Source organism: Hippocampus zosterae, chromosome 9, assembly GCF_025434085.1.
Source record: "Hippocampus zosterae strain Florida chromosome 9, ASM2543408v3, whole genome shotgun sequence".
Classification (NCBI taxonomy): domain Eukaryota; kingdom Metazoa; phylum Chordata; class Actinopteri; order Syngnathiformes; family Syngnathidae; genus Hippocampus; species Hippocampus zosterae.
The window spans coordinates 24,675,653-24,702,309 of NC_067459.1; the positions used below are offsets into that span (position 1 = coordinate 24,675,653).

General features: G+C 47.0%; 3 protein-coding genes across 15 annotated transcripts; all 3 read left to right on the forward strand.

The window, feature by feature from the left end:
* Positions 1-411: 411 nt before the first annotated feature.
* LOC127607700 (ral GTPase-activating protein subunit beta-like) lies at positions 412-10,386 on the forward strand. 7 transcript variants are annotated; one of them, XM_052076270.1, is made up of 30 exons: positions 412-514; positions 1,116-1,281; positions 1,369-1,571; positions 1,803-1,969; positions 2,159-2,342; positions 2,416-2,547; positions 2,629-2,741; positions 2,834-2,884; positions 2,981-3,025; positions 3,138-3,185; positions 3,269-3,417; positions 3,494-3,674; positions 3,750-3,849; positions 4,095-4,259; positions 4,414-4,528; positions 4,732-4,861; positions 4,927-5,043; positions 5,115-5,431; positions 5,521-5,669; positions 6,032-6,201; positions 6,308-6,417; positions 6,475-6,657; positions 7,005-7,190; positions 7,353-7,511; positions 7,683-7,785; positions 7,871-7,990; positions 8,227-8,334; positions 8,436-8,481; positions 8,563-8,723; positions 9,557-10,386. In XM_052076270.1, the coding sequence occupies exons 2-30, from the start codon at positions 1,126-1,128 to the stop codon at positions 9,730-9,732; spliced, it is 4,044 nt and encodes a 1,347-aa protein (XP_051932230.1). In that variant the 5' UTR covers positions 412-514; positions 1,116-1,125; the 3' UTR covers positions 9,733-10,386. The 7 variants fall into 7 exon arrangements, with proteins under 7 accessions (XP_051932230.1, XP_051932231.1, XP_051932225.1 ...); XM_052076271.1 differs by having other exon boundaries at positions 8,584-8,723; XM_052076265.1 differs by having other exon boundaries at positions 2,834-3,025.
* A 244-nt stretch (positions 10,387-10,630) lies between these two features.
* LOC127607507 (potassium voltage-gated channel subfamily KQT member 2) lies at positions 10,631-21,190 on the forward strand. 7 transcript variants are annotated; one of them, XM_052075886.1, is made up of 19 exons: positions 10,641-10,993; positions 11,641-11,788; positions 12,085-12,175; positions 13,149-13,275; positions 13,649-13,824; positions 14,424-14,549; positions 14,631-14,741; positions 14,839-14,934; positions 15,062-15,156; positions 15,360-15,428; positions 15,543-15,572; positions 15,785-15,864; positions 15,939-16,142; positions 18,318-18,365; positions 18,449-18,557; positions 19,198-19,329; positions 19,415-19,535; positions 19,622-19,797; positions 20,193-21,190. In XM_052075886.1, the coding sequence occupies exons 1-19, from the start codon at positions 10,861-10,863 to the stop codon at positions 20,824-20,826; spliced, it is 2,706 nt and encodes a 901-aa protein (XP_051931846.1). In that variant the 5' UTR covers positions 10,641-10,860; the 3' UTR covers positions 20,827-21,190. The 7 variants fall into 7 exon arrangements, 3 of the variants coding, with proteins under 3 accessions (XP_051931848.1, XP_051931847.1, XP_051931846.1); XR_007964093.1 differs by lacking the exons at positions 19,622-19,797; positions 20,193-21,190 and adding an exon at positions 18,691-18,715 and having other exon boundaries at positions 10,636-10,993; XM_052075887.1 differs by lacking the exon at positions 18,318-18,365 and having other exon boundaries at positions 10,640-10,993.
* A 3,708-nt stretch (positions 21,191-24,898) lies between these two features.
* Positions 24,899-26,216, forward strand: LOC127607540 (odorant receptor 131-2-like). The gene is made up of 2 exons (XM_052075938.1): positions 24,899-25,051; positions 25,332-26,216. The coding sequence occupies exons 1-2, from the start codon at positions 24,899-24,901 to the stop codon at positions 26,097-26,099; spliced, it is 921 nt and encodes a 306-aa protein (XP_051931898.1). The 3' UTR covers positions 26,100-26,216.
* Positions 26,217-26,657: the final 441 nt, after the last annotated feature.

Consider the following 26,657-nt stretch of genomic DNA (forward strand, 5'->3'; position numbering starts at 1 on the left):
AAACCTCAATCCTGCCTTGCCATCTGATTCATTTAAAACCCCAATACGTAGTCCGAACGTGAAAGCCCAATTGAAAACCGTCCTGTGACACCGAACTCGGTGGGATTTAAGGCAACATTGCCCCCTAGTGGTCAAATGGATGACGACACGCGTTCTGCAAGTTTGACAGACGTGATTGTTTTTTTTTTCTCCTTCTTGTCTTTTTCCTTGGACAGCAAGTATACGTTGTCTTTATTTTGAGAGGGAAGAAGAAGACTCCTGTGGCAAGACAAACATTTAATAAAAGAGGGAAATCACCCAAACGTGAACTCAACAGCTTCAAACACCACGAAACTACTCCAGACCTTACCCCTACCCTTTCCTTTAAGAACTTAACCTTCACGGTCCCGTAACGTCATGGTTTCTTGCTTTGGAGGGGCCAGCGGCGTGTTGACAGTCAACAGCGGCTCGTCACGTGACTGCCAGAGGGGGCGCGGTCTTTCCCCGCGGACCCTGAAGGCACCGCAAGCAGCAGGTGAGTTCAAGGTCCCGCTTTTGACTTTTGATTGAAAAACGCAAATTAACAGTGCATATGTTGAATTTCTCAAAATGTAAGTTGTAATGAAAGTGCATTTTTCCGCATTGGGAAATGACCGGCAGCAAATGCTAATGTCATAACCTTGAAACCTTAACAATGACTTATTGGAACGATGATTTGAAACTCTTCCCATTCCTTGAAACCGAAATTGAAACCCATATTTAAAACACCAGTGTTGACTTGACACCCTAACAATAGCTTGAAATCATTTGAAACACTAATCATGGCTCAGAAACCTAATTTTAATCTTAATATCCTAAAACTTCTCGAACCCTGAACTGGACATGACATCCTAACAATACATTGAAACCCTAATTGGAAACCTTGACCCATGAATGAAACCCTTTTTTTTTTAAATTAAAAACCCGACGAGAAAGTCTGCGTCTTGTTTGACACCCCTATTTGAAAGTGTAGCCGTGTCTCGAAACACGTCATGATGTTAATGCGTGATCCGTTAACTTATAAGTAGGGAAAACAAAACACTTGTTTTTTTTCGACGTTTGAACTTTTGTCATTTTAGCAAATTATTTGTATTCAGTCGGGTGCACATGGACCAATCAGCTCGCAGTGGGCGGGGCCACGTCAGTGCGCTCGCTTGCTTCCCCAACCATGTGGCGAGAGAGGTGGCCGTTGCCGTGGTAACGACCCTAGGAGGCTGCCTGGGAAACCCCCCCAGTAGGAGCCTACTGCGCACGGAAGCTCAAGTGAGTCAGCGCAGGCACGCATGAGTGCGTCAATTGACAAACGTGTGTATGACCCGCCCCCCCCCCCCCGCCGGATCCCTTCCTCAGGTGAAGTGGACGATGGAGGTTTTGTGCTTCAGCCTAAGCCTACCGCTGGACTCCGACACGGTCCGCGTATGCGTGGACATCTACACGCACTGGATGTCAGTGCTGGTGTCCCCACGAGACTCCATCCCTCCGCCACTCATCAAGGAGCCCAACGTTTATGTCCAGAAGATCCTTAGACACCTTCGGACCTTGTTCATGCCCAGGTATGCCACCACGGAACACAAAATCCCAAGATTACACAACCTTGGCTCACAAGTGTCCGTAATTGCCAGTTTTTCAAGTTACGAGCTGTCCGTCGGTATATTTTATTTTATTAACTTTAAGTTAGCGACCATTCATTTCACTGATATGATATACTGGACAACTAATGAGTTTCAAGGACAGTTAAGGATTGAGCCTTTGAGCAACATGACTCATATGTGGGTCTCGTTCAGGCCGGACCGTTCCAGTCCGGCGTACGCGTCTGTCTGCCCGCGTGTGCTGGCTGCAGTTCAGCTGCTGGCGAAAGAGGGCGCTGGCATGAGCGGGGAGACCTGGGAAATGCTGCTTCACTTCCTGATTTGTATCAACCAATCAGTACTGGACACACTCACCTCTGCACGTAAGCGACAGACCCTTGTGACGTTTATCCATTTATGCATGTAATCAAAATATTTAGCATCTATTCCAGCTATTCATTAATTCATAACTCATCCATCCATTCACACATTCACCTATCATTCAATTAATTTCCCCATTCATTCATTGAGCCATTCATCCAATGAGCATTAGCCTTCCTCTCCCCATTCAGCTATTTGCCAGCCACTGTCCCTACCATCCATGGAAGTCCTGTTCCAGGTTAGTCTGGTGTCCTGTTCCCGCTGTTTCCCACCTCGGTCCTTTTGGCTGTCGTGGAGACAGATGATGACCACATGGCGGTTTCAGCCTGCCGCATTGGACCAGTGGACACGGGTTGTCACTGCTCTAACATCCAGGTGAGCAACCGTCTGCCACATCCATCCTCCAGACCAGGATAGAGGACCATCATCAACACCTTTGGGTGTGCAGGTTGCTGCGTCTGAGTTTTGGTCCTGACTTCCCTCATTTGAAGGTCCCAGATGAGGACGCCACTCTGATCCCTGATGACATGGACCACCAAGTCACCCTCCAGACCTGGTTCAGGTTTCTGCATTTGATTAGGTAATGCATCATGATCACAATCTCTGACCTGTGGTCCTCAAATCCCCTTCACAAGTCAAATACTGCTCTGTGTCCAACCAGTAATCCTGTAGACCTGAAGCGTCCACCGGCTTACGGCCCAGTTCCTCCAGGACAGGAAGACGTCTTCCTCACAGCCATGTCTACCATCAGTAGATTGGTGGATGCATTTCTGGGTACTCAACACAAACCACAGAGCCAAGACCAAGAAGCAGCAAATACGTAGCTCAGAGCCAGACCTCATGATGATTAACTTGCGTTCCTGCAGGTGTCTCTGTGGTCTGTGGAGAACCAGGGGACCAAACGCTGATGAACACAGGTCATAATCTTACCATCAGCCATGTCTCTTCATGTCCACATCACGTGTCTGTTCTCCTTCTCGTCTCTTCTTCTTTTTATTGTTGTGACCTTGCAGGACTTTCAACCAGAATCCATTTTAGAGACCGTCTGCCTTCTCTCGGTAAACCCAGTTGCTCACAAATGATATTTTCCAATCAATAAATTCAAGACTTAATCAGCCTTTTTGTCCTCATTTGGTTGCACTGATCCAAGTTCAAGTTTCTCTTCTTCAGGTGTCGCTGTCACCCGGAGTCCTTTCAGAGACAGACTGCCCTCCTATGGTAGGCAACAAATTCTCAGCTGCGAGCTTCCTGAATGGTCAATCCAGTCAACATTCGGGAAAACCTTTTTGGGGTCCCCTCAGGTGTCTCGCGTCCTCGTTCCGGAAGTGCCCCTCCGAACCCCGTCAACATACTGAGCATGCCCAGCAAATCACCGCCTCCGCCGCACACTAGACAGAAGACATCAAACATTTCCAAGGCCACTGGGAAACCTCAGATAGGATCATCACAAGTGAATAAACATGACGCGTCTTTTCATGTCCATGTGTGCACCTCGCATGTATTATTTTCGCATCTCCTCCCCTCAGACCTCCCCATCCTTCCACCCGTGGAAGTCTTCTAGTGGTCTTTCTGCATTCTCATGGGTGTTGTACTCATACCCCCGTGGTCCCCCGTCCCCTATGAGGGGCAGCGTGGATTCCCTGCTTCACCTGTTTGGCTTCTGCCTGTTTGACGCTGCTCTCGTTGACAAAGACTCTGCCCCTAACGGTTTGTATTAAATACTGAACCTCTCCCAGCAGGTTTATGCACGTATGGCAACAGAAAAGGTGTGTGTAATGTTAGACCGCTGGGAAGATGGACGAGCTGAGGCCTGTGGGACACTTTGTCGGATCTTCTGTTGTAAGAAAACCTCAGAAGATGTCCTTCCCGTGTACCTGTCGAGGTGTGTTACTGTTTGTCTTCTGGAGGGTGGAGGTACTACTCACTCATCCGAATATTTTAACAACTAAGCTCCTCAAATGTGTGTGGTCTGAACGAAGAACTGTTGAAGCCATATAGAAGACTTGTTGAGGAGTAGAGGACCCATTGAAGGCTTGATTGATAGATTTGATTAAGACTTGTAGAACTTGACCATTGGTTATTGTGATGTCGTCAATTGTGTAAGGTCGTCCTGCATCCATCGTCCAGGTTCTATGCAGTCCTTCTGCAGGGTCTGTGGGTGTGTGAAAGCCTAAGCCCTGTTGTGTCCTCCATCCTGCTCCACTCGTCCTCGTTGTTTTGCTGTGATCTGCCTGGAGTCAACCTACTGCTCCCTTCGTTCATCTCCATCTTGGAGAAGGTTCTGCTGGAAAGGTGACACCACCTCAAAAAACTAGACCTCATAAACATCATACAGTAGCACCGATGCAACATGACACAATAAACTTAATAATAAACACAAGGTACCAGTGTACCTACTTGAAACTAATGACTACTTTCCTACATTCTGTCCATGTCTGTGTCCCAGGGAGATGCTGAGCTTGAAGGCCTTCGTGAGCCTGGCAGACTTGCGGCGGGCATCCATCTTGGTGCTGATGTCACTCTTGCCCCTTCCCCAGCAGTTCGGACCAGTCCAGCTGGCGGTACAGCACCTTTCACGTCTTGTCACTTTGTGTCCTTTCATCTCCACATGTGCAGATGATATGTCTTTTCCTGTTCATATATCCACATCATCTGTCCGTCCACGTGACAGGTGACTGCCCACTTGTCTGCCCAGTCAAAATGTTTGTCTTCTGCTAATGTCAATTTACCATTGGTTCACACTGATCTACTATTGGATCCTCAGTCGCTCCGAGACACCAGTGATGATGAAGCCACCACGGGAAGCTTCCAGTCCCACAAGCTGCGCCTGATCGGTTTGCTGATGGGTTCTCTGCAGACAGAGGCTGACAGTACCAACACGCAGATGCTGCTAGGTTGGGTAGTCATGCATTTCTATTGGTTGAATGATTTTTACCCACGTTTACCAATGTTTCTGCAGCGGCCGTCTTGACTCTGGTTCAGGACTGCGCTCTGAAGGAGCTTGAGGGACAAACTCACCAGGCAACAAAAACTCACTATGCCGGACACAGGGGAACCAAACGCACCGACAGATCTAGTGAGTTTCCAGTGTTTACCGCCATATCTCAGATCACGAATGCCGACTGTGCATGTTTTCATGGCAACTAGCCGACCAATCAGCCATGGCGGCAGTCCTGTGGATAGATATTGTGCATCTGCTGACTCAACATCTGACCGTCCAGTGGAGGAACGACTCAGGGGTTTGCCTGGTGGCCATGGAGATTTTGGCAGGACTGGCCAGGGTGAATGTGGCCGTGGCGGAGCAGGAAAAGAAGCGAGTGGTCAGCTCGATCTGTCGCTACATTGAGTTCCAGTGCGGTCGTCCTCCACCGCTTCACTCCAGAGAGCTTCATTCCATCATTGTGGTGGCCTTTCATTGCCTCAGCACTTGGATTACAAGTCACCATGACATCCTGGAGGACCAGGTCTCCACTGCGAACTCAGTTTAATGCGCTAACTAGCCCACAAGTTAATTAGCATTTGTGCACAAGCATGTTTCCTTGTCCACATCCAGGAGTGCTTGCTGGAGCTTTTTGAGATTGTGGAGCTCGGCGTGTCAGGTAGCAAATCCAGACAGGAAGAGGAAGTACGGTGCCGAGAGGAGAAAGAACTGAATCCCGTCTCTTTGAGAGTGAAGGAGGCAGCTGAAGCCACGCTAAATTGGTGAGAAAAACAAACGTACACTAGCTTTTCAACATGAATTTTTGTCTCCATTGAATACTTCTAAAAGACTTGAAGATTTTTGCTGAAGACCAGTGGAAACGTTTTTAGGAGTTGATAAAGACTGTCAGTGAAATTTGTTAAAGACTTGTGAAATACTTGAAAAAGATTTGATGGCGATTTGTGGAAACTCGGTGAAGACCTTTATGTATGTCTATGTTGAAGAGTTGTTGAAGACATAATTAAGTCTTGGTAAAGAATGTTAAGTCCATTCCTACTCCCAAGTGAATGTTCTGAAAAAGTTTTTATCACTGAATTTCAGGAACCGTCCTGGTCACACATGTCTCATCTTGTCTACATGTCAGCATCATGCAGGTGTCTGGAGCTAGCTCATCCTTTGGAAGCTCTTCAGACGAGGATGCACTGATTGGCTGCTCCGGTCTGAGTGACAGAACCCTGAAAAAGTTCAGATATTTTGCTTTGGATGCTTCTGTGATCCTAGGAATTCTGGAACAAGATCAGGGACCTGAACAAGGTGTGTTGTCAGGGTCCACACGGTTCCGGAGACATTTGTTTCTCTCTCTCTCCCTCTCTCAAATTTTTTTTCCTGTTATTTTTGCCGTAATAATTGACGTACGAAGCTTCTGCATCGTGCCCATCACTCATGGTGCTGATTCGAGGACAGTTTTCACATCACTCCTGGATTCTTCAGCAACGTCTTCATCCCAGAGAGGAAAAAAATAGTCCAAAGGTGTCTGATGACCGAGCACGTCACCCTGCACTGAATATTTGACCAATTCATCTTCAGTTTTCCATGCAGAAAGCGGTCAGACTTCAGGAAAGTGGTGGCGGTGAAGACCAGGTGTATGCTGCAATATCACACTGTGGGTCTGGTGTCAAAAATCCGCTGTCTCTGGAAACCATCAACACAGTTCCTTTGGTTGAAGCAGACATGAGTATTCCTGACATTTGGGAAGGCCTGACTGAGGAGGTGAGACCCTGGGGTTTTGGTGCAGAGGAAGGTAATGCTTCACGTGAAGTAGATTCTACTAGTCAAGTGCTTTCATGACCTGCAACGAGGTCAGGTAGAGAAAATACTTTGGGGCCAGGTGCCTTCAGAACCTGCCGGCAGAAGCAGAACTTACTGGAGATTCAGGGCAAAAAATGCAGGGGTATCAAGAGTAGAACCTGCTTCTGGGGTCAGGTACAAAAGATGCTAGGGTTCATGTGCCATCAGAACTCTCCAGGGGGTCAGTTGCAGAATATAGCATGAGGCTGGGTGTCTTCAGAACTTGAGTGGGAGAGGTGTAGAAAGATTCTGCTGTTGTGGTCTGTCAGGAGAAGCAGCGTCTAAATCATCTCCGAGCAACTTTGGAGCAACAGCAGCTGGTGGAGGCGGATATCTGCCGGTCTGTTGCCATAACAACGTGTGCACCTGCACCATGTCCTCGTCCTGCCACTCACGTCCAGAATGCGAGGCTCTTCCTGTCCCACTTGGGCCTGGTGACTCCTGAGACTGTGAAAGTACGCAACCCAACATTACAACCTAAACCTAGCTGAAATCCAAACTTGAAAACCCTCTCTCACTCTTGAGACTCTTGTTTGAAACCCTAGCCCTGCCTTGAAAGCCTACTTTAAAACCCTAAGTCATGTTAGAAATATTAAACTTGTGTGCTCCCTATGCAGGAATTTGGTAGCGGGGATGTTCCAGCTCAGTTGGTATCACTGGATTCATCAATACCAGGATTTTGTGAGGACCTGAGACGTTTAGACCAGCTCCCTTTCAAAACCCAGGACTCTGCCTTCATCTTCTATGTGAGGGCAGGACAGAAGACAGCAACTGAGGTATCCGTTGCCAATTTGAAACCCAAACTTCAAACTCTGTAATGCAGGCATCAAATGCTACTTTGAAATACGCAAAACTATTATATTAAACCCAAACCCAAGCTCAGAACCCTACTTCAGAACACTAACTACTGTTTGAAACCCTAACCCTGATTTCTTTGAACACTGTAGATTTTACATAATGTGGAGTCGTGTGCAAATGTGTCTTGTCACTTCCTGGATTTCCTGTCCAGTTTGGGTCGGCCAGTAGCTCGACGCAGACGCGAGGTTGTAGGTTAGCATTCGCGTTAACGTTAGCAATAGCCAGCCACGATCACCTGCCAGGTTTTCTGAGGTTTTTCCTTCCTTCTGCCTCACAGAATTCGTGGCTGCCCTGGGGCAGAGCGGCGGACACGCGTTTGATGGCGATCGCTTTGTTCTCAAGTACGAGGACGCCCTGACAGACATCACCTTCATCGTTCCGTCTTCATCATCGCCAGGTCAGGATGAAAAATCATGCAATCACTCGTCCTTTGTCTTCGGGGCTGTCTCTTGAAATCCAACTTAAAAAGCTAACTGAGGGTTGAAACCCAAACTTGGAACCCTAACCCAGGCTTGAGACCCTAACATATGCTTGAAACCCTACTTTGAATCCCTTGACTTGATACCTTAACTCAGACTTGAAACCTTATCGGTAATCATCATCATAACTTTTCTCACTTTTCTGTGTTTGCAGCTTGGTCAAAGCAGTGGAAGGAGGCGGATTCAGATCTTCAAAGGTTGGCTGAAGATCGACACAAATCCAAGCTAATGATTGTGTGGGTAGAACGGTTAGAGGACATTGGTAAGCATGTTCTTCTTCTTCATCATCATCAGTAGCGTCATCAGCATCATGTTGTGACGATTCTCGGTTATGACGTCATCCAAGTTTTTTGTTTTGTTTAGAGGCCTTTCCTGTTTGTGAGCTGACCAAAAGCCAATCTTCCAACTGGTAAAACGTGGAGTAGTGACGACACTCTGTGGTCACAAGCAAATATTGCAATCACTAACCGGCCACTTGTCTGTCCATCAGTCCTCGCGACGTGTCTGTCAGTGCATGGGAGACCCAAGTGATGTTCGTCCACGGCCTCCGTAGCGGCCTCTTCCGGATCATCACACGTGGCAATTCCGGCAGCAAGTGGAGTTTGCTGCCGCCGCTGGTGGACGGGATCGTCGTCAGCAGGCGTACTCTCGGTCCGTCTTTTACAACCCTATCCTTCACATTGAAATTCACAATTCAAATTGTCAAGCTTAGCTTGAATCCCTAATTCTTACTCAAGAACTCACTTTGAAAGCTTAAATTGAAACCCTAACCCTCGCTTGAAACCACAAACTAACAGCTTTTTGAAACCATAACCTATTCTGGAAACCCTCATTTGAAACCCCAACTCTGTTTCAAAGCACAACACAGACTTGAAACCCTAAACACTGTTTGACACCCTAATTTCAAACCCCAACTTGATGAATGCTCTGGCTTCAAACCCGAATTTAAAATTGTAACCAAGCTTTGAATCCCGATCTCAACATCCTGATCCCTACTTTAAGACTCTAACCCCGTCTTGAAAACCTAACCTTATCTTAAAACCCTTATTTGAAAGCCCAACTCTAATTCATAACCCCAACAAAATCTCATTTGAGACCATAATCAAGGTTTGAAATGCAAATTTAACACGCTAGCCCTTACTTAAATACCTTGAAACCAGACCCAGTCTTGAAACCCTAATTTTAAACCAAAACCTATTGTTGAAATGCTAATTTCAAACCCCCAATACAAATTTGTAACACTAACCCTGGCTTGAAAAATCACAGCACAGTCTTTAAACTTGAAAACATATAAACAAGTTTGAAACCCTAACTTAAAATCCTAACCCTTGCTTAACCCTTTCTTGAAACTCTGATTAGAACCCCCAACACGGGCATCAAGCCCCAATTTGAAGCCTTTACCAAGTTTTGAATCCTTACTGAACACCCCAACTCTGGCTTGAAGCTCTACTTTCCCCCTTTCTTCCTGTCTGTGTTTGTGTCAGGCCCTTTGGTGATGGAGACTATGTTGAACGGTTGCCGTCGGCGACAGTCGTGCGGCGATTCCGCCCCACCGCCACACGTCAACAGGAAGTTGCTGATCGGCGAGATGGTCGGTCGCTACCGCACCCGCCGCTCAGAACCCGCCGACTTCTACGGCGCCCTATTTCAACAACCCTGAACCACATGCATGATCGCAGCACCGCCTCACGTGATTGGACCCAACCGTCTCTATTTGCTCATTTCCGACTGGGACGACTCAGAGGAAGATCAGCAATTATCATCAATGATTATTCATTCATTCATCTTCCGTACCGCTTGATCCTCACTAGGGTCGCGGGGGGTGCTGGAGCCCATCCCAGCCGTCTCCGGGCAGTAGGCGGGGGACACCCTGAATCGGTTGCCAGCCAATCGCAGGGCACACAGAGACGAACAACCATTCGCACCCTCACTCGCACCTAGGGACAATTTAGAGCGTCCAATCAGCCTGCCATGCATGTTTTTGGAATGTGGGAGGAAACCGGAGCACCCGGAGAAAACCCACGCAGGCCCGGGGAGAACATGCAAGCTCCACACAGGGAGGCCGGAGCTGGAATCGAACCCGGTACCTCTGCACTGTGAAGCCGACGTGCTAACCACTGGACTACCGGGCCGCCATCAATGATTATCACAATTTATAATAACAGTTGAGCCACATAAATAATCGTTATTAGACTCAGTCATTTTTTCATCATTTTCTTACACATCACTCATTATCTTTTCGACCCATAATCCATTATTACAATTAACTGTCATGATTTACTTAAAAAAATAAAACTAAAACCTGACATCCTGATTGGTCCTCTTCCTTATGATGTCATCAAACGCCCACACCCCATCAATCATAATTGACACCTCCTCTCATAAACACTTCTTCCTTCCCTCCTGCTTGAGGGTACTTTCTGTGGTTGTCATGGTAACATGAGGTTGCTATGGTGACACAAGGTCTGACATTAAGTACTTTTACGCACACACACACACACACTGTGTTGTGTCTGGTTGTCATCTCACCTGTTTTTTGTTTTTTGTGGGCGGGGGGCTCATTTGATAGCCACCAGTGACGACATTGCGCTTCCGGTCTGTGCGGAAGTCGCCTCGGAGGAGACAAAACAATTTGCAGATCAGCAGCTGGTTTGTTTGGTCAGCATCCTCTTCATTCATCTTCCTCCCTCTCGGCAGCGATGTTCCGCGCTGACCCGAACACCTGGGCAGCTCCGTCCGCCAGCTTTCGAGCTCACTAGCTCGGCCTCGTACAGTCCGGAGGTCCGTCATGGTGCAGAAGTCTCGGAACGGTGGCGTGTTCCCCGGAGCGCAGGCCGACCAGAAGAAGCTGAAAGTCGGCTTCGTGGGTCTGGAGGCCGGGGGGGCCGACTCCAGCAGGGACGGCGCGCTGCTCATCGCAGGTGCGTTTGTCAATAAATGTGTCAAAAAATAAAGCAGACCAGAGACAAGGTTGAGGTGACGTCACACGACCGTAAAATGGAAGGGAACAAAATCGGATGCTCTTTGTTCCTGATTGACTTGAATGTTATTTCACTTTTAACCCGTAAATAAAATGGATCGAAAATACATTTAAGACTTACACAAATGAATTTAAAGTATGTCATCTATTGTTTAGGTTTTCATTAAATTTACGGTTTGGGTTTTAAATTGGGGGTTTGAACTCGGACCTTCTTGTTTAATTATGATAATTAATGACGTTCCAACTGGGCCTCAACATGCTTGAAAACTCAAAATTGGCGTTATCTTGTGGCTCATAATTTATTTTTTAGGTGTCCCCTTTACCACCCCTTTAAATCTTACTCAATAGCACCTTCTACAGGCAAGGCTCTGACATTTTTCTAATGGGCACATACCTGGATATATTTTAGAATATCAAGCGCCATCTCCCGTCTGTTGGGATTTTTACAAAAACAAAAAACACAACAACCCTGAAGCAAGTATTGTGGCAATGACCACTCGGAGTGTCTTTGATTTTGACTGATTGATTTCGTCGCGGTTTTCCCGATGCTGAGCAAAACTGAGCTTGGGCCCCGTTTGTGTTACACAGCCGAAGAAGGACCTCGGCGTCAGCGCAGCAGTGTGTCGGGGGGCAAGAGAGCTCCTAAGAGGAACGCCCTCTACAGGCGGTTGCAGAATTTCCTTTACAATGTCCTGGAGAGGCCCAGGGGCTGGGCCTTCGTATATCATGCTTACGTGTAAGAATACTCACCCACACACACATGCACACACACACACACTCTCAGACAACTATAGACACGAGCACGTGCACCCACACGCATAGGTTGTCCTTAGCGTGCCGCATGGGTTCCAGCAGCCGAAGCGTCCGGCTGAGTGTCCGATCAATACAATACAATACAATACAATACAAGCGTTCGAGTTTCACACATGCGGACTGGCCGCTGACTTTTCCGAAAGCTAATACGGCCATTGCGCTGCCGCTTCCTATTTATGGCTTTGATTGTCAGTCCGTGGGCTGTGTTTAACCTCTCAGGTTTCTGCTGGTCTTCTCCTGCCTGGTTTTGTCTGTCTTCTCCACCATCCGAGAGTACGAGAAGAGCTCAGAGGATGCGCTCTACATCCTGGTAAAGATGCCGCTGCAGCACATCTTAAACAACAAAGTTGAAGCAAAATGCTGTACAAATGATCAGACGGAACAAACAAATAACTCATAAACGCATTAAATCATACATGGTGAAATTAGCAGTCACTCAGGCTGTGATTCAAAAGCAAAGGAATAAAAACATGTCTTTAAGCGTGATTTAAACACCTGCCCCTCATTGTGTGGGCTTGCCTAACATTCAGAGGTTGCTCTTTCCAAGGTTTGGACGGCCACCGACGATGAAAAAAGCTCCTTCCCACCACAGCATTAATCTGCTTGGTCATCTAGAGGTCATCTGCATAACGTTGGAAGGAGATGTCATGTTTCCTAAAAATAGATCCTATGGTGAGCAAGTATAGCATTAAAAAAATTGGCCCAGGGATTGAGCCTTGTGGCATTCCTCAGAGATACAGTATTCCCAGACTGACATGTGGACCAACAACAGACTGGTCTCCAACCAGTGTCAGGGCACATTCATTCATTCATCTTCCGAGCCGCTTGATCCTCACTAGGGTCGCGGGGGGTGCTGGAGCCTATCCCAGCCGTCTCCGGGCAGTAGGCGGGGGACACCCTGAATCGGTTGCCAGCCAATCGCAGGGCACAAAGAGACGAACAACCATTCGCACTCACACTCACACCTAGGGACAATTTAGAGCGTCCAATCAGCCTGCCATGCATGTTTTTGGAATGTGGGAGGAAACTGGAGCACCCGGAGAAAACCTACGCAGGCCCGGGGAGAACACGCAAACTCCACACAGGGGGGCCGGAGCTGGAATCGAACCCGGTACCTCTGCACTGTGAAGCCCACGTGCTAACCACTGGACTACCGGGCCGCCCTGTCACGGCACATATATGAGAAAAATAGCTGAATGGCTGCCGGGCAGTCTCAGGGCACGTTGGGTCAGCGCTGGCTGTTGACATGCGTTGTGCTTTTGCACGCGTGCATATTTGCGCAGGAGGTGGTGACCATTGTGGTGTTTGGCGTGGAGTACACGGTGCGCATCTGGGCGGCGGGCTGCTGTTGCCGATATCGAGGATGGCGAGGCAGACTCAAATTTGCCAGGAAGCCCTTTTGCATCATCGGTGAGCTGGACTGTGCACACGCATTTTATGCGTGCACATGCGCATTCCAGGGTTGGAATAGTTTTGTAAATTCGGTTTTTCAGTTTGTTTGAAGCCATTTTTACAAGTTGGTTCGTTTTTATTCAGTCACAAAGCTCACGTTGTTGTTTGTTTTATCGTGTTATCTTATTTCATGATTTTCAAATGTTTTTTTTTATTGTAGTTAGTTTTCTTTAGCTATAATCTTGGCGCGCACTCGCATGTGTGTGTATTTTTGCATCTGCGTTGCTGTTCACATGTGCATGTTAAGCATGTCTTTTTTTTTTTTGTATATGTGTGCGTATGCATGCTGTATGTGTGTTTATATTAATGTGTACACGTGTTCCGTCTTCAGACATCATGGTGCTGATCGCGTCCATCTCGGTGCTGGCGGCGGGCACGCAGGGAAACGTGTTTGCCACCTCGGCCATCCGCTCGCTGCGCTTTCTTCAGATTCTGCGCATGATCCGCATGGACCGCCGCGGAGGCACCTGGAAGCTCTTGGGATCGGTCGTCTACGCCCATAGCAAGGTGAAGGACAACTGATTGGTCGCCAGTTAATGTCGGGGCACGTATTGACAAACGACAGGTTGTTGAGACAATGTCAGGGCAAGTAGCAACAGCAATCGACTGGTCTTTGTCTCCAGCAGAGATGTCCAAACTATGGCCCAGGGGCCATTTGTGTTTCGGCATCAATTTTTTTGTTTAATTTTTAAATGGCCGCTAGCAACCATCCATAATCTGATCTGCTCATCTTTACAAGGGCCGCGGGCGTGCTGGAGCCTATCCCAGCAGTCTTCGGGCAGCTAGTGTGTGTGTGTGTGTGTGTGTGTGTGTTTGTATGACCATTCTTGTGAGGACCACTGTGATTATAAGACCAACGTAGTGAGGACATTTTTGACAAGTGAGGACATTTAGGCCAGTCCTCACAAGTTTTTCATTCTAAAGTGTGTGTGTGTGTGTGTGTGCGCGCGCGTGCATTACACAGCAAGTCATATCATGTTATCTTGTGTATTGTTGTGGACAATTGATGTGACTTTCTGAAGCGCCAGATTGAATTCAAGCTTCAAGGACTTTTGGTGCGCGTGTGTGTGTGTGTGTGCGCATGCATGTTGCATTCGCGTGTTCAGGAGCTGATCACAGCCTGGTACATCGGCTTCCTGTGTCTGATCCTGGCCAGCTTCCTGGTTTATTTGGCCGAGAAAGAAGACAACGAACAATTTGAGACGTACGCCGACGCCCTCTGGTGGGGACTGGTGAGACTCCCTCTGATCCTTTCACGACAAACCCATCGAGTGCCGTACCCATCTGATTGGCTGCTCACCCGTTTCTGTCAGATCACGCTGACCACCATTGGCTATGGCGACAAGTTCCCCATCACCTGGAACGGTCGCCTGCTGGCGGCCACGTTCACTCTGATCGGCGTATCCTTCTTTGCTCTGCCAGCTGTAAGTCTGTGGGTGTGCTTGTGGGGGGTGTATGAGTGTATATGTGTGTGCGTGGATACTAATCTGTTTTCTTGTCTGTTTCCTCGCTTGTTGTCAGGGCATCTTGGGTTCTGGCTTTGCTCTCAAGGTCCAAGAGCAGCACAGACAAAAACATTTCGAGAAAAGACGAAACCCGGCAGCTGGACTCATTCAGGTAGCTACAGAATAGCCGCACTGGTCTAGGGTAAAATAGAAAAAACTAAATACAGTAGAGTAGAACAGAGCGGAGGTGAATAGAGTCGAGTAAACGCGACGAAAAGTCACCTGCTGTGTGTATGCAGGCTGCGTGGAGGGTTTACGCCACAAATCTGAGTCGCTCTGATCTGACATCCACGTGGGACTACTATGAGAGGACCGTGTCCGTCCCCATGTACAGGTCAGTCCATTGTATCCAGACAAACGTTAGGTCAAATGTTAAGTCAATCGTATTTGTAGAGACCTTTAAAAATGTATTAATAACTCAAGGCAAAGACGTTGAGAATTAAGCCTCTTGACATTGGTATCTGCTGTAATTTGTGCTGGTAGCGCATCATCAAGGTAAAGATAAACATGAGGTGTGTTATTGTGTTGTTTTTCCAGGTTAATTCCGCCCCTCAACCAGTTAGACTTGTTGAGGAACCTCAAAAACAAGTCAGGACTGTCATTCAGGTCTCACCTTTTTCATTGAGTCAGTCATCAAGAATTCTCTCTTGGGAGTCATGTTTTTTTACTTTAATGATTTTAGAATTAAAATTATTATTGACCTTTCTTCTGTCTTTGCAGGAAGGATGTCCAACCAGAACCTTCTCCCAGGTCAGAATCCACGATTTGATTCTCAAAAGTTTAAGAATCGTCCGGTCCCATTGCTGCAAACTTCATTTTACAAAAACCACCAATACTACCTAAAGCGCAAACGAATAGGTCAATAGACACAACTTTGGTGCCTCTTTATTAATTGCGCCACAATCTTAGTAGGTCACGTGTAACACGACCACCAACCTTTTGACTTAGTCCTGTCCCAACAGTCAGAAGGTGAGTCTAAAGGAGAGAGTCTTCTCATCTCCGCGCAGTTCAGGAACCAAAGGAAAAGGTTCCCCTCAACATGGTGAGTCTTGTCCGCGTAGTCTACCTTTACTCACTGTCAGATACCAATGACTTTCATGTACTTCCGATTGCTAGTGGTCCCGGTAGTTGTTCCAGGTGTGGCTCCCGGAGTTCCTGGTGTGCCCGGGGGTGTTCAGGCCCTGCGCCGCTCTCCCAGCATAGATCCGTGTCTGGAAGACAGTCCCAGTAAGGTTCCTAAGAGCTGGAGCTTTGGTGAACGCAACAGAACCAGGCAGGCCTTCAGGATCCGAGGAGCTGCATCTCGCCAGAACTCTGAAGGTAGGATGGAGGTGCTGGTTAGGTCCATATCCAGACCCCTCTCCAATCATGTGTCCAATCATGTGTCCAGTCACATTTTAAAGGACATCATACGTGCTGGAAGACCATTCACTTAAAGTCCTGTCACAGTGATCCATTTCAACATCAGAAACGATGTCACACTTTTTGGATTTTGATTGCAATGATGTCCCCACGGGGGGGATGCGTGCACAAAGTAAGTAAATCCCTTTCATTCATAAAACACAAAAGAGGCTAGAAGACCATGTAAGAAAAGAGGCAGGCAAGGAAGTGATGAAGGAAAAGGCCAGAAAGGATCAGGGAAGCTTTCACGTTTCAACTCTCATGATCTTCTGCTTCGTTTTGTTTGGCATAGTATAGTGGTTCACATAGCTTGTGTTCTTGTGGCTGGTATAGAATCAATTCCATCCTTATGGGTGTGTAACAGAAGGTTGTTTGGAAAGATTTTTGGATGAGTTGATGATGTCTTGTCGGCGGCACGTGGGCGACTGGTTAGCACATCGGCCTCACACTGCAGAGGTGCAGGGTTTGATTCCGGATCCGGCCTTCTTGTGTGGAGTTTGTATGTTCTCCACCGGGCCTGCGTGGGTTTTCTACAGGTACTCCGGTTTCCTCCCACATTCCCAAATCATGCATGGCAGGTTAATGGAACACTCTAAATTGTCCCTCGGTGTGAGTGTGAGCCCGGATGGGTGTTCGTCTCTGTGTGCCCTGCGATTGGCTGGCAACCGGTTCAGGGTGTAATCCTGCCTACTGCCCAAAAACAGCTGGAATACCCTCCAGCACGCCTGTGACCTTTGTGAGGATAAGCGGATCATAAAATGGATGGATGATGTCTGGGTGGATGGATGATGGAGTGATTAAAAAAAGTGATTGATGGATGGATGGATAGATGGTTAAATGACTCTGTGAACTGTGAGGTTAAGACATTGTAGCCAATCAAAGAACTGCCCTGATTGACCAATGAGTAACCAGCGATAAATAAACCACAACATAGCTGATGGCGTTTTGGTTATAAAAGTGGGTGGACCAGATCCATCCATCCATCCATCCATCCATCTTCTACCGCTTATCCGGGGCCGGGTCGCGGGGGCAACAGCTTTAGCAGGGAAGCCCAGACTTCCTTCTCCCTAGCTACTTCTTCCAGCTCTCCCCGGGGGATCCCGAGGCGTTCCCAGGCCAGCTGGGTGAAATAGTCTCTCCAGCGTGTCCTGGGTCTTCCTCGGGGTCTCCTCCCGGTGGGACATGCCCGGAACACCTCACCGGGGAGGCGTTCAGGAGGCATCCGAATCAGATGCCCAAGCCACCTCATCTGGCTCCTCTTGATGTGGAGGAGAAGCGGCTCGACTCGGAGCCCCTCCCGGATGACCGAGCTTCTCACCTTATCTCTAAGGGAGAGCCCGGACACCCCGCGGAGAAAACTCATTTCGGCCGCTTGTATCCGGGATCTCGTTCTTTGGGTCACGACCCATAGCTCGTGACCATAGATGAGGGTTGGAACGTAGATCGACTGGTAAATTGAGAGCTTCGCCCTTTGGCTCAGCTCCTTCTTCACCACGGCAGACCGATACAACGTCCGCAGACTATTGACAAGTTCCGGTGGACCAAATGTCAATAGTATTTCCCAAAGCAAGTTTTTTTTTTTGACGTCTTTGCAACGCTCTCGCTTCTGGTCCCTTCAGAAACACCCAGGTAACATTGCCACATAGCTGGAAGTGTTGGTTCCGATTGGATTTTTAGAGATAATGTGTGATCAAGCAAGATTTCCCCCTCGGTGGACTTTGTTTTGAGATTAGTGGTAGAGAAAAAATATTAATGTATGTGGTGCTCTGTGCGAACACACCACACAATAGGACTAAATCTGTTGAATGCCCGAGTTTTCATCCTTTTGTGGGATCTGTAAGAGACAAAAAAATCTTTTAAGAGTTGGAAAAACCCTTCTGTGTGTACCAGGTCTTAGCCAAAGGTTTCACTTTGACCAACAAGATGCGCCAGTTTGGCTACCTTGTAGTACTTCCTCCGTGGTGCTAAGTGCTAAGCCATGCTAACATTATTTAGGATGTGAGGACTGTGGCGTTCACTGTGGTTTTCTTCGGGTGTTTCTTCCTTGGTGTCTGATGCTGATTCTCAAGCATGTGGTATGTTCTTCTCGTGTAGTGCTCATAGAGATGCAGGATGAAGAGTTCAGACAGAAGAGCTCGCCAGGTTAGCGCACGCATACTAGCATTCGCATGTGACTGCCATCTTCTGCCGCCACCGTAACTCCGCCATGTTGTTGGCCATTGCAGACGCTAGCCTGCCAGGAGAAGACTTGGCCGATGACAACAAGAGCTGCCACTGTGAGTTTGTCCCGCAAGATTTGACACCCGGCATCAAGGTCACCATCCGAGCCATCTGGTATGGAGACTCCCCTTCTGGAACGGTCGCCGCCATGGACATTTTGTCAACTTCACTCATCGCTTTGCTCGCTGTTTCTTTGCCTTTTGATTCACATTTTGGTTCACATCTTGGTTTATTTTGCTCACCCCAGGACCAACGTCACCATCAGCTGTTGGGTAAGAGACGGACTGACACCAGATAGCTTCCTTGTTCTCTTATTGTCTTCTCTTCCGTTCTGTTCTGTCTCACTCCACTTTTTTTGTAGTGTTTTTTTTTTGGGTGGTGCTGTTTTAATTGTTGTTTGTGCTCCTTTGCCCTCTAGATGTCACTGACAGTCTTTCTTTGACAATCAGCCAACATCACAGAAGACCCAACAACACACATACATTTAATCCAAGTGACTCCACAATCTCATTGTGACTAGACCTGACCTTTCCATTGAAGACAATTTATTCTAGACTCTCACGATCCAGTTGATTTGAGACATGAATCCAGTCTAGAATTGAATTATTTTGTACATCTAGGACGTGAATTTAGTTAAGAATCGTAAGACCCTGTCAATTCTAATCTAGTATCTCATGACTCAGCTGTAGTCTAAAAGACCTGTCCGCACTTGATGTCAGGAGAAAGTGTTGACTTCCTTTTTCCTGTCTCCCAGTATCATGCGCTTCATGGTGTCCAAGAGAAAGTTTAAAGAGAGTCTTCGTCCCTATGATGTCATGGACGTGATTGAACAGTATTCAGCGGGACACCTGGACATGCTTGCACGCATCAAGAACCTCCAGTCCAGGTACACTGTCTGCCCGTAACTTTTTCCAGATTGTAGTTGGCTTTCAGAATGCAAAGAATAGTTTTGTTTGTCTTCCTGGTTTTAGGGTGGACCAGATTGTTGGCAGGGGGACACCAATTGCAGACAAGGACCGACCAAAGGCTGCTGGGGAAGAACTCCCTGAGGACCCCAGCATGATGGGACGGTTGGGGAAAGTGGAGAAGCAGGTGACGAGTCACCACTGGCAACCAGCACAACTGGCGGTACTTCGTTTGGTGATGTATGTTTTCCTCTTCGGGTCTTTGTCCTTCAGGTACTATCTATGGAGAGAAAGCTGGACTTCCTCGTCAATATCTACATCCAGCGAATGGGAATCTCACAGACTGAGACGGACGCCTACTTTGGATCCAAGGAACCAGACCCTGCGCCACCTTACCACAGTCCAGTGGACCAGCTGGAGAAAAGCCAGTCTATACACAAGATCCCTCAGTTAGTATTTGGTCCTGGTCACCAGGATCTGTCTTTCTGAGACATGAATCCAAACTAGAATGAATCTAGACTGGTGGTCCATCTAGGGAATGTTTGAGGCCAGACAGCAACTTAATGTATTCAAGATCCTTAAAACTTTGTCCATCTTGAACATGGTTTTAGTCTAGAATGTTATGACCCCTCCACATGGGAATGTAATCTACAATGTTATAACCTGTCCATATAAGGCATTATTGTACTCTAGAATGCGACCCTGTAAATGTAAGGCATGTGTCTTAGGGCCCCTTCCGTCTTAGACATGAACGTTGTCTAAAATCATTTCATCCAGTCCAAGACCTAGAAGAACTAGGGTCTGATACCCTTAGAACTTTCCATTGTTGTTGTTGTCGTTTCAGAGTGTTGCCTGGAGACAATGTGGATAAGAGTCATTTTGGGACCAAGATGGTCAGGTCCAGTAGTTCAACTGCTCCCCGGAACCACAATGCCACCACCTGCCCCCCCTCCACTTCCTGGCAGCCAATCAGTTCCCAGTTTCATCAACAGGCCCCACCTCTCCCCCAGCGTAGCCACGGAAATACCCCAAGTCCGGCGGGGGACGGGTCGCTGGTTCGACTTCCACCACCGCCAGCCGGAGAACGGCACAGTGGGAATCGGGCCAACCGCCATAGTACCGGAGAGAAAGGGGGGGCTGAGAAAGCGGAGAGAGGGGATGCAGAAGGAGAGGGGGCAGGGGAAGAGGAGGAGGTTAAGCCCGACAGCGATCGCTCCTTGTCCATCCCATCTGTGGACCATGACGAACTGGAGCACTCCTTCAGCGGTTTCTCCATCTCACAGTCCAGAGAGAACCTGGACTTTCTCAACAACAGTTTCTACTCATCCGCCAAGCTGCCGTCTAACCTCGGGGGACCAGCAGGGGCCTCCTGCTGCCCTACCATGGGACCCTACATTGCAGAAGCCGAGTCAGACTCAGACTCGGAGCTCTGCGCACCCTCGCCGCATTCAGACCGTGCCTGGAACGGAACCAAGTAGAATCCAGTGGAAACCAGGTAGAACCAGCAGAACTTCAAAATCAATACATGAATAAGTAATAATCAGAGAAATGTGAAAAAAAAACACACCAGCCTGAATAGAGAGTGAAGCATAACGGGAAAAACGTGGAACAGACCAGCTGGTTTCATCTACTTGTTTTATGATCACTGCAACACTGAAGATGTGCTTTCACCTGATTGGTTTACTGCAGACAGATGCTTGGTTAGTATAGGGGTATAGTCACACCTAATTGGCACTGCAGGCACACTCTTGCTCTTGACTTGTTCACTGAAACACTGAGAGGACACGCCCACACCTGACTAGTTCACTGCAGGGATACGACCAATCCTGGTATGTTCGTTGCAGCATTAAGGACACACACCTGATTGGTTCACTGTGACACTGAGAGGACATGTTTCTCACTGACTGTTTCACGGTAGGGACACGCTCACACCTGATTGGTTCGCACTACATGCCAACTTGTTTCTGCGTTAAATACCCTTTGTATGTATCCAAGTGATCGAACAGTAACATGTAATGATCGATTTGCAAAAGGGAGACGAACAGAACCTCGTTGTTAGATTTTGAAAAGTCACGCCACGGATGGAAAGTACTTTTTGGAACAATAAGAACAATAAGACAGAAAACACTTCAACGGTCTTTAAATACAGTAGAAGTACAGTGAAACAAATCAAAAGTGATTAAAGTGTGTGAGCTAGCTACGGTCCGTTCGTAGTCGACGCCAACCTTTGTGGTTCTAAGGCTGGTCAAACAATCCACCACTTGAAACGCTAAAAACCCAAGGCTGTACTAAATATCCGATTGATAATATTTAGACTATTATGCTAAGTGAGCATGGCTTGCTGTGCTGTACTAGAGAGCAGTGCTAATGCTAACGCTAAGGAGTCCAGCTAACGGCTTTAATCCAGGTTTATATAATATATAATCGACGATTACCATGTGCGAAATGGAGAAATGTTTCAAAATGTTATTGTTTTCGAAAGACTAACTTCTTCATCCAGAGGAAACGGTTCGCCCATGACCTGACTGTGCGACTGCCGCGGCTGCACACAACCGTCAAGCGCATTCAGAAAAATGATCAGACTTTCTCACTGCTCACTTCACCAGCGACACGCGTTTGACATCACGACAATTCGGGAAGCTTCTGTTTTCTTAACAGGCAGATTTTCATTGCGCACACCCACTTTCACACATCTCACATTCACTCTCACACATTTTCTTTTTTCTACAACTTAATGGACTCCCTTTTATGTGCCACTCATGAGTGTTGTTGAACAAAAAGCTCTCGTCACGTTTTTGCTCTGCTTACCTTGTGCTTTTATTGATCATGAACAACAAAAATGCTCATAAACGTGCTGACTCAATAAAAAAAAATTCATGTACCTTGTTGGATGGAATGATTGAGAACGCTCCCCTCACACTAACAGAACATTAACTCTGACATAAGTTATTCCAAATATCAATGAAAGTTTGTAATTGTGGCACTTAGGACTTATTCTAAATAAGAGAGTTTAGACCTTGCACAAATGGGTGCCATTTTGAAGCTGCTCACTTCCTAAACATGCGAGAAAAAACTGCGGTTTTCTGAAGCTTAGCCATGATTGGTCATTTTCAGTTGAGAGCAAGTGGCAAAATGGACACAAAAAAAAAATGGTTGATTTTTCTGCTTGATTCATATTCCACAGATTATTAACCAAAATGCAATGTTTAGACTAATGGGGCTGCTTATTATTTACTTTATGTTAACTGTTTGGAGCTGGGAGTCGCGGCTTGGAGTTTGAAGCGGATTACGTGGGACAGGAGAAGTGAACTAATCTCTTTTCGTCAATGGATGCTACAGCTTTGTGTTTGCTTTCAAAACTTAGCTTGTAGCAGACGTGTGCACATTTTTCAGCATGACGTCTCCGATCCACTGGAGAAAGGACACTTTGATCCTCTCCTCTTTCATCTAGAACTGCTTCAGACAACAAAGTGTATGCAGAAAAGTGGTGAAGACTGTCCTATGTGTTGTGTTGTTATTTTTGACTTCAAAATGGCGCCGCGAGAGTGGCTGCCTTTCCAGCAGCTCCTATTTTTTTGTTGTTCTACTTCTTCCTTTCATAACTTTGCTGCTGTGAATCTGGAATTTCGCCATTGTGAGACTAATAAAGGTTTTCTTCTTCTTCTTCTGTTTTGTAAAGGGCTTTGTAATAGCTGCAGCTGTTGTGAAAGCGCTCTATAAATCATGATGTATTGTGTTGTATTGTTAAGAAAATTTGGGGGTTGACTGGATGGATGGATGGATTGAGAGTGGCCAAATAAGGACTTTCTGTTGCCATATTTACTTGACAGTCCATCGGGTGAAGAAATCAGAGCAAAGTTTTGTGTTGATGTTGCATGTAATGAAGGTCTTGTTCCTCCTCTTCCTCATCCTCATCATGATAACAAGTTTGCCAGTCCTCCGATGCAGCGTGCCCTTTCAGGGCGATTTCCCGCAGAGGATTGTCGAACCCGAGCGGGAATTCTCGGAGGACCCTCGATAGGATGACGATGAATCCACAGAGTAGAAATGAAGGTCAAGCAACTCATTAGTGGAACAAGCACAACAACATTTGACGAACTTGTTTGGGTAACAACAAACACTGATGTCACTTTGATGTTCATGCAAGTTTTTGTATAATTTTGCTGTCATCAGGTCAAAACCTTTTCACAATTTGGTCCAGTTCTTTTTTTTTTCACAATCCCACACTAGTGTACGAGTGTTATTTTTCCAAGAGTAGAAAATGGCTTTGTCTACGAGGTTCAACAAACATTTGCTTTCTTGAAAAGTGACTTTTTTTTTCCCCCGAGACATGAGGTTTGCGCCCGTTGCCGGTGAATGACATCAATTCCACATCAACCAACTTCATGTTTTGTATTAAATGCATGGACTTTCATATCAGCCAAACACTAACCCTGAGCCTTCAACCGTAGCCCAAAACAAACCTAGAAGACAAAATCCTAAACCCTCAACCACCTGGAACCAAAGACCCCAAAGCTGACACCAAAACCAAAGACAGAACACCCGCCAACAACTGGCAATGTCAAAGCCTTTTGGAAGGCCGAATTGTAGTACTTCTAGTCGCGGAGGTCGTAGTGGTTGTTATCAAGAGTAGTGATTTAAAACCTGTTTCCAGAAAAATGTATCTCTGAAAGCCAAATATCAAGTTGTTGGTGGTACTTGCGCAGCGCTCAACATTAACCTATTTGTTCCGACATTTTGACGGTTGCGGTCATTTCAGGAGTGCTGGGGCGTTCATAACGCATAAATTGAAGCGTGAGATCAGACCGTGACCTCGTGCACGCCCTCTGCTGGTACAGCAAAGAATATCAGTCAAAGTACAGTTCCCTTGTCTTGAACTTTTTACAGTATAGTATTTGCATGTCATCTTTCACATCTGTTTGCTTTTGAACTTTGATCCAGGGGCATTTTTGTAATTGAATTATGTGCAGTATAACAAAATTGAATCATTAAGAGTGTGTGTGTGCGCACGCTTGTGTGTGTGTATGTGCGTGTGAGTGTGTGTGAGTGAGTGTGAGTTTGTGTGTGTGTAAGAGTATCCATTTTAGGGTATAAAAGACAGCAGAAGGGCAGGGTGTGGCGTCAGAGCTGCGCCCCGCTGAAACGGGTAAGTATTGACTTCATTTCTTGTTCACTCCATGAATCGGGAATTATTTCAAGGTGAAGTACAATAAGACAGAGACGCTTGCTCAGAATATTCCATACAGACAATCCGAAAAGACAGTCTGAAGACGTTTAAACCTTCTTCAATCTTTATTGCGATAACATTGTGTGTGTATATATATATATATATATTCATTCATTCATTCATTCATGAATATATATATATATATATATATAAGGAAAGTCTCTCGCCAAGTGGAATTTTTCAGTTCAGGATTGTTATATATATATATATATATATATAATATATATTTATTTTATTTTTTTTGCATGAGTGGAGCACGACATATATCAGGTGACATATTTCAAAGAGAGATTGTTGTGATTGCGCAGAGTTTGGGTCGTGACATGAGCGCGGCGGCACCGGCCAACGGGAGCCAACTCGTCGAGTACCGAGACTCAATCAGCAAAGCGGTGCTGAAAAATGTGCTGGTGCTCGGCATAGGACTGTCAATCAACTACATCAACGTGGGCCTCATGTACACCTTTTGTAAGCATCAGGTAGGAAACGACACAGCACAACAACTGCAGCGACGATAGCTTCTTGTCACCAGCCGAGGGCTCGCTTTTGTGACATCTGGGAGGTTTTTAGCACTGAGCAAAACCAGCCAAACGGTCAGATGTACGACATCAACGTAAGTCGCAAATATGTGCAGTTTTTCACCTTACCGGGTTTGAAACCGAACTCGGCAAAGTCTTTCTGCCTTGGGGGTTCATAAGTTTGAATATCAAGAGAGTTTGGACTTTGGACTTCAATGCATTTGTTCCAATTTGTGTTCAGATCTTCTACAGCAACCCTCGCTACATCCTGTTTTTCCACTTGGCTCTGAACGACATGATCCAGATGAGCGTGAGCGTCATCCTCTTCGTGATCAGCTACACCCTCCACAGGATCGCCGTGTTTGTGTGCGCCCCCTTCATCCTGATAGCCGTCACCACCAGCGAGAACACGCCCCTCAACCTGGCGTGCATGGTGGCCGAGTGCTACGTGGCCGTGTGCCTTCCGCTTCACCACGCCCGCATCTGCACCGTCAGGAGGACTCTGCTCCTCATCGCCTTGATCTGGACCGCCAGCCTCATCTCCGCCCTGCCGGACCTCTTTGTCACGCTCGCCGCCGAGCCTCTCGAGTTCTTCTCCTCCAGAATCTTCTGCCTCCGAGAGACCGTTTTTCCCAATCCGATGCTGGCCCAGAAGCGGGATATCACCTACATTGTGTACTTGGTCCTCGTGTGGTTGCTCATCTTCTTCCTGTACTTCAAGATCCTGTTCACGGCCCAAACGGCCAACAAGGACACCAAGAAGGCTCGTAAAACCATCGCCCTGCACGGCGTTCAGGTTCTGCTGTGTATGACCATGTACGCCGAGGCTCTGGTCAAGATAGCTCTGCACCGCTGGTTCCCCAAGAACTACTCGGACTTGCTGTTTGCCTGCTTCATAGTGGTGCAGATCCTGCCCCGCGCCATCAGCCCTATCATTTACGGAGTGAGGGACAAGTGCTTCAGGAAGTACCTCAAACAATGCCTCAGTTGCAAGAGCAGCCCTCAGTGACTTCTGACTCAGAAATTGAAACAACATCAAAGACTTTGACAGAGAAACCATGACGTCATTCGTACTGCCACCAGCCAGAGCTTTCTCTGACAGCAGGCCTGCTCAACAAACCCCAAACGAGTCATTGGACCAAGGCGAAGACATTGGTCTAAAACAACTTTTTTCAACTTGATTTGCATGTCCTTGAGAGAAAATAAAAGTCATCTTCGTCTTTCGGTTGAGCATACCTTAATGTACTGACCACAATCAAACACAAAATAAAGAAACCATCTTCTACTGTTTTATATTATGTCATTAATCTGCCAAAGGTCAGCATTCTGGTGCTGGACGCAAGACCAAATGTCAGGTGTGGAAGTAGACTAGGTCAGGGGTGTCCAAATGCGGTCGTGAGAGGCCAACGTGCTGCCTGTTTTCCATCTCTCACTGCTGAAACACACCCGATTCAAAGGATCAGCTCATGAGAGAACTCGGAAGAAGAAAGATAACAATTCTGATCATTTGAATCAGGTGTGTTGTAGCAGGGGGTGATGGAAAACAGGCAGGGCATCGACCCTTTCG

What these genes read in the sequence shown, in the direction of transcription:
- LOC127607700 (XM_052076265.1), top strand. Translation starts at nt 1,126, where the DNA reads ATGGACCAATCAGCTCGCAGTGGGCGGGGCCACGTCAGTGCGCTCGCT. An exon ending in CTTCCCGTGTACCTGTCGAG is followed by an intron (nt 3,850 to 4,094) that starts GTGTGTTACTGT and finishes TCCATCGTCCAG; the next exon opens with GTTCTATGCAGTCCTTCTGC. An exon ending in CAACACGCAGATGCTGCTAG is followed by an intron (nt 4,862 to 4,926) that starts GTTGGGTAGTCA and finishes ATGTTTCTGCAG; the next exon opens with CGGCCGTCTTGACTCTGGTT.
- LOC127607507 (XM_052075886.1), top strand. Translation starts at nt 10,861, where the DNA reads ATGGTGCAGAAGTCTCGGAACGGTGGCGTGTTCCCCGGAGCGCAGGCC. An exon ending in CCTTCTTTGCTCTGCCAGCT is followed by an intron (nt 14,742 to 14,838) that starts GTAAGTCTGTGG and finishes GCTTGTTGTCAG; the next exon opens with GGCATCTTGGGTTCTGGCTT. An exon ending in ATCAAGAACCTCCAGTCCAG is followed by an intron (nt 19,330 to 19,414) that starts GTACACTGTCTG and finishes TCCTGGTTTTAG; the next exon opens with GGTGGACCAGATTGTTGGCA.
- LOC127607540 (XM_052075938.1), top strand. Translation starts at nt 24,899, where the DNA reads ATGAGCGCGGCGGCACCGGCCAACGGGAGCCAACTCGTCGAGTACCGA. An exon ending in ACACCTTTTGTAAGCATCAG is followed by an intron (nt 25,052 to 25,331) that starts GTAGGAAACGAC and finishes ATTTGTGTTCAG; the next exon opens with ATCTTCTACAGCAACCCTCG.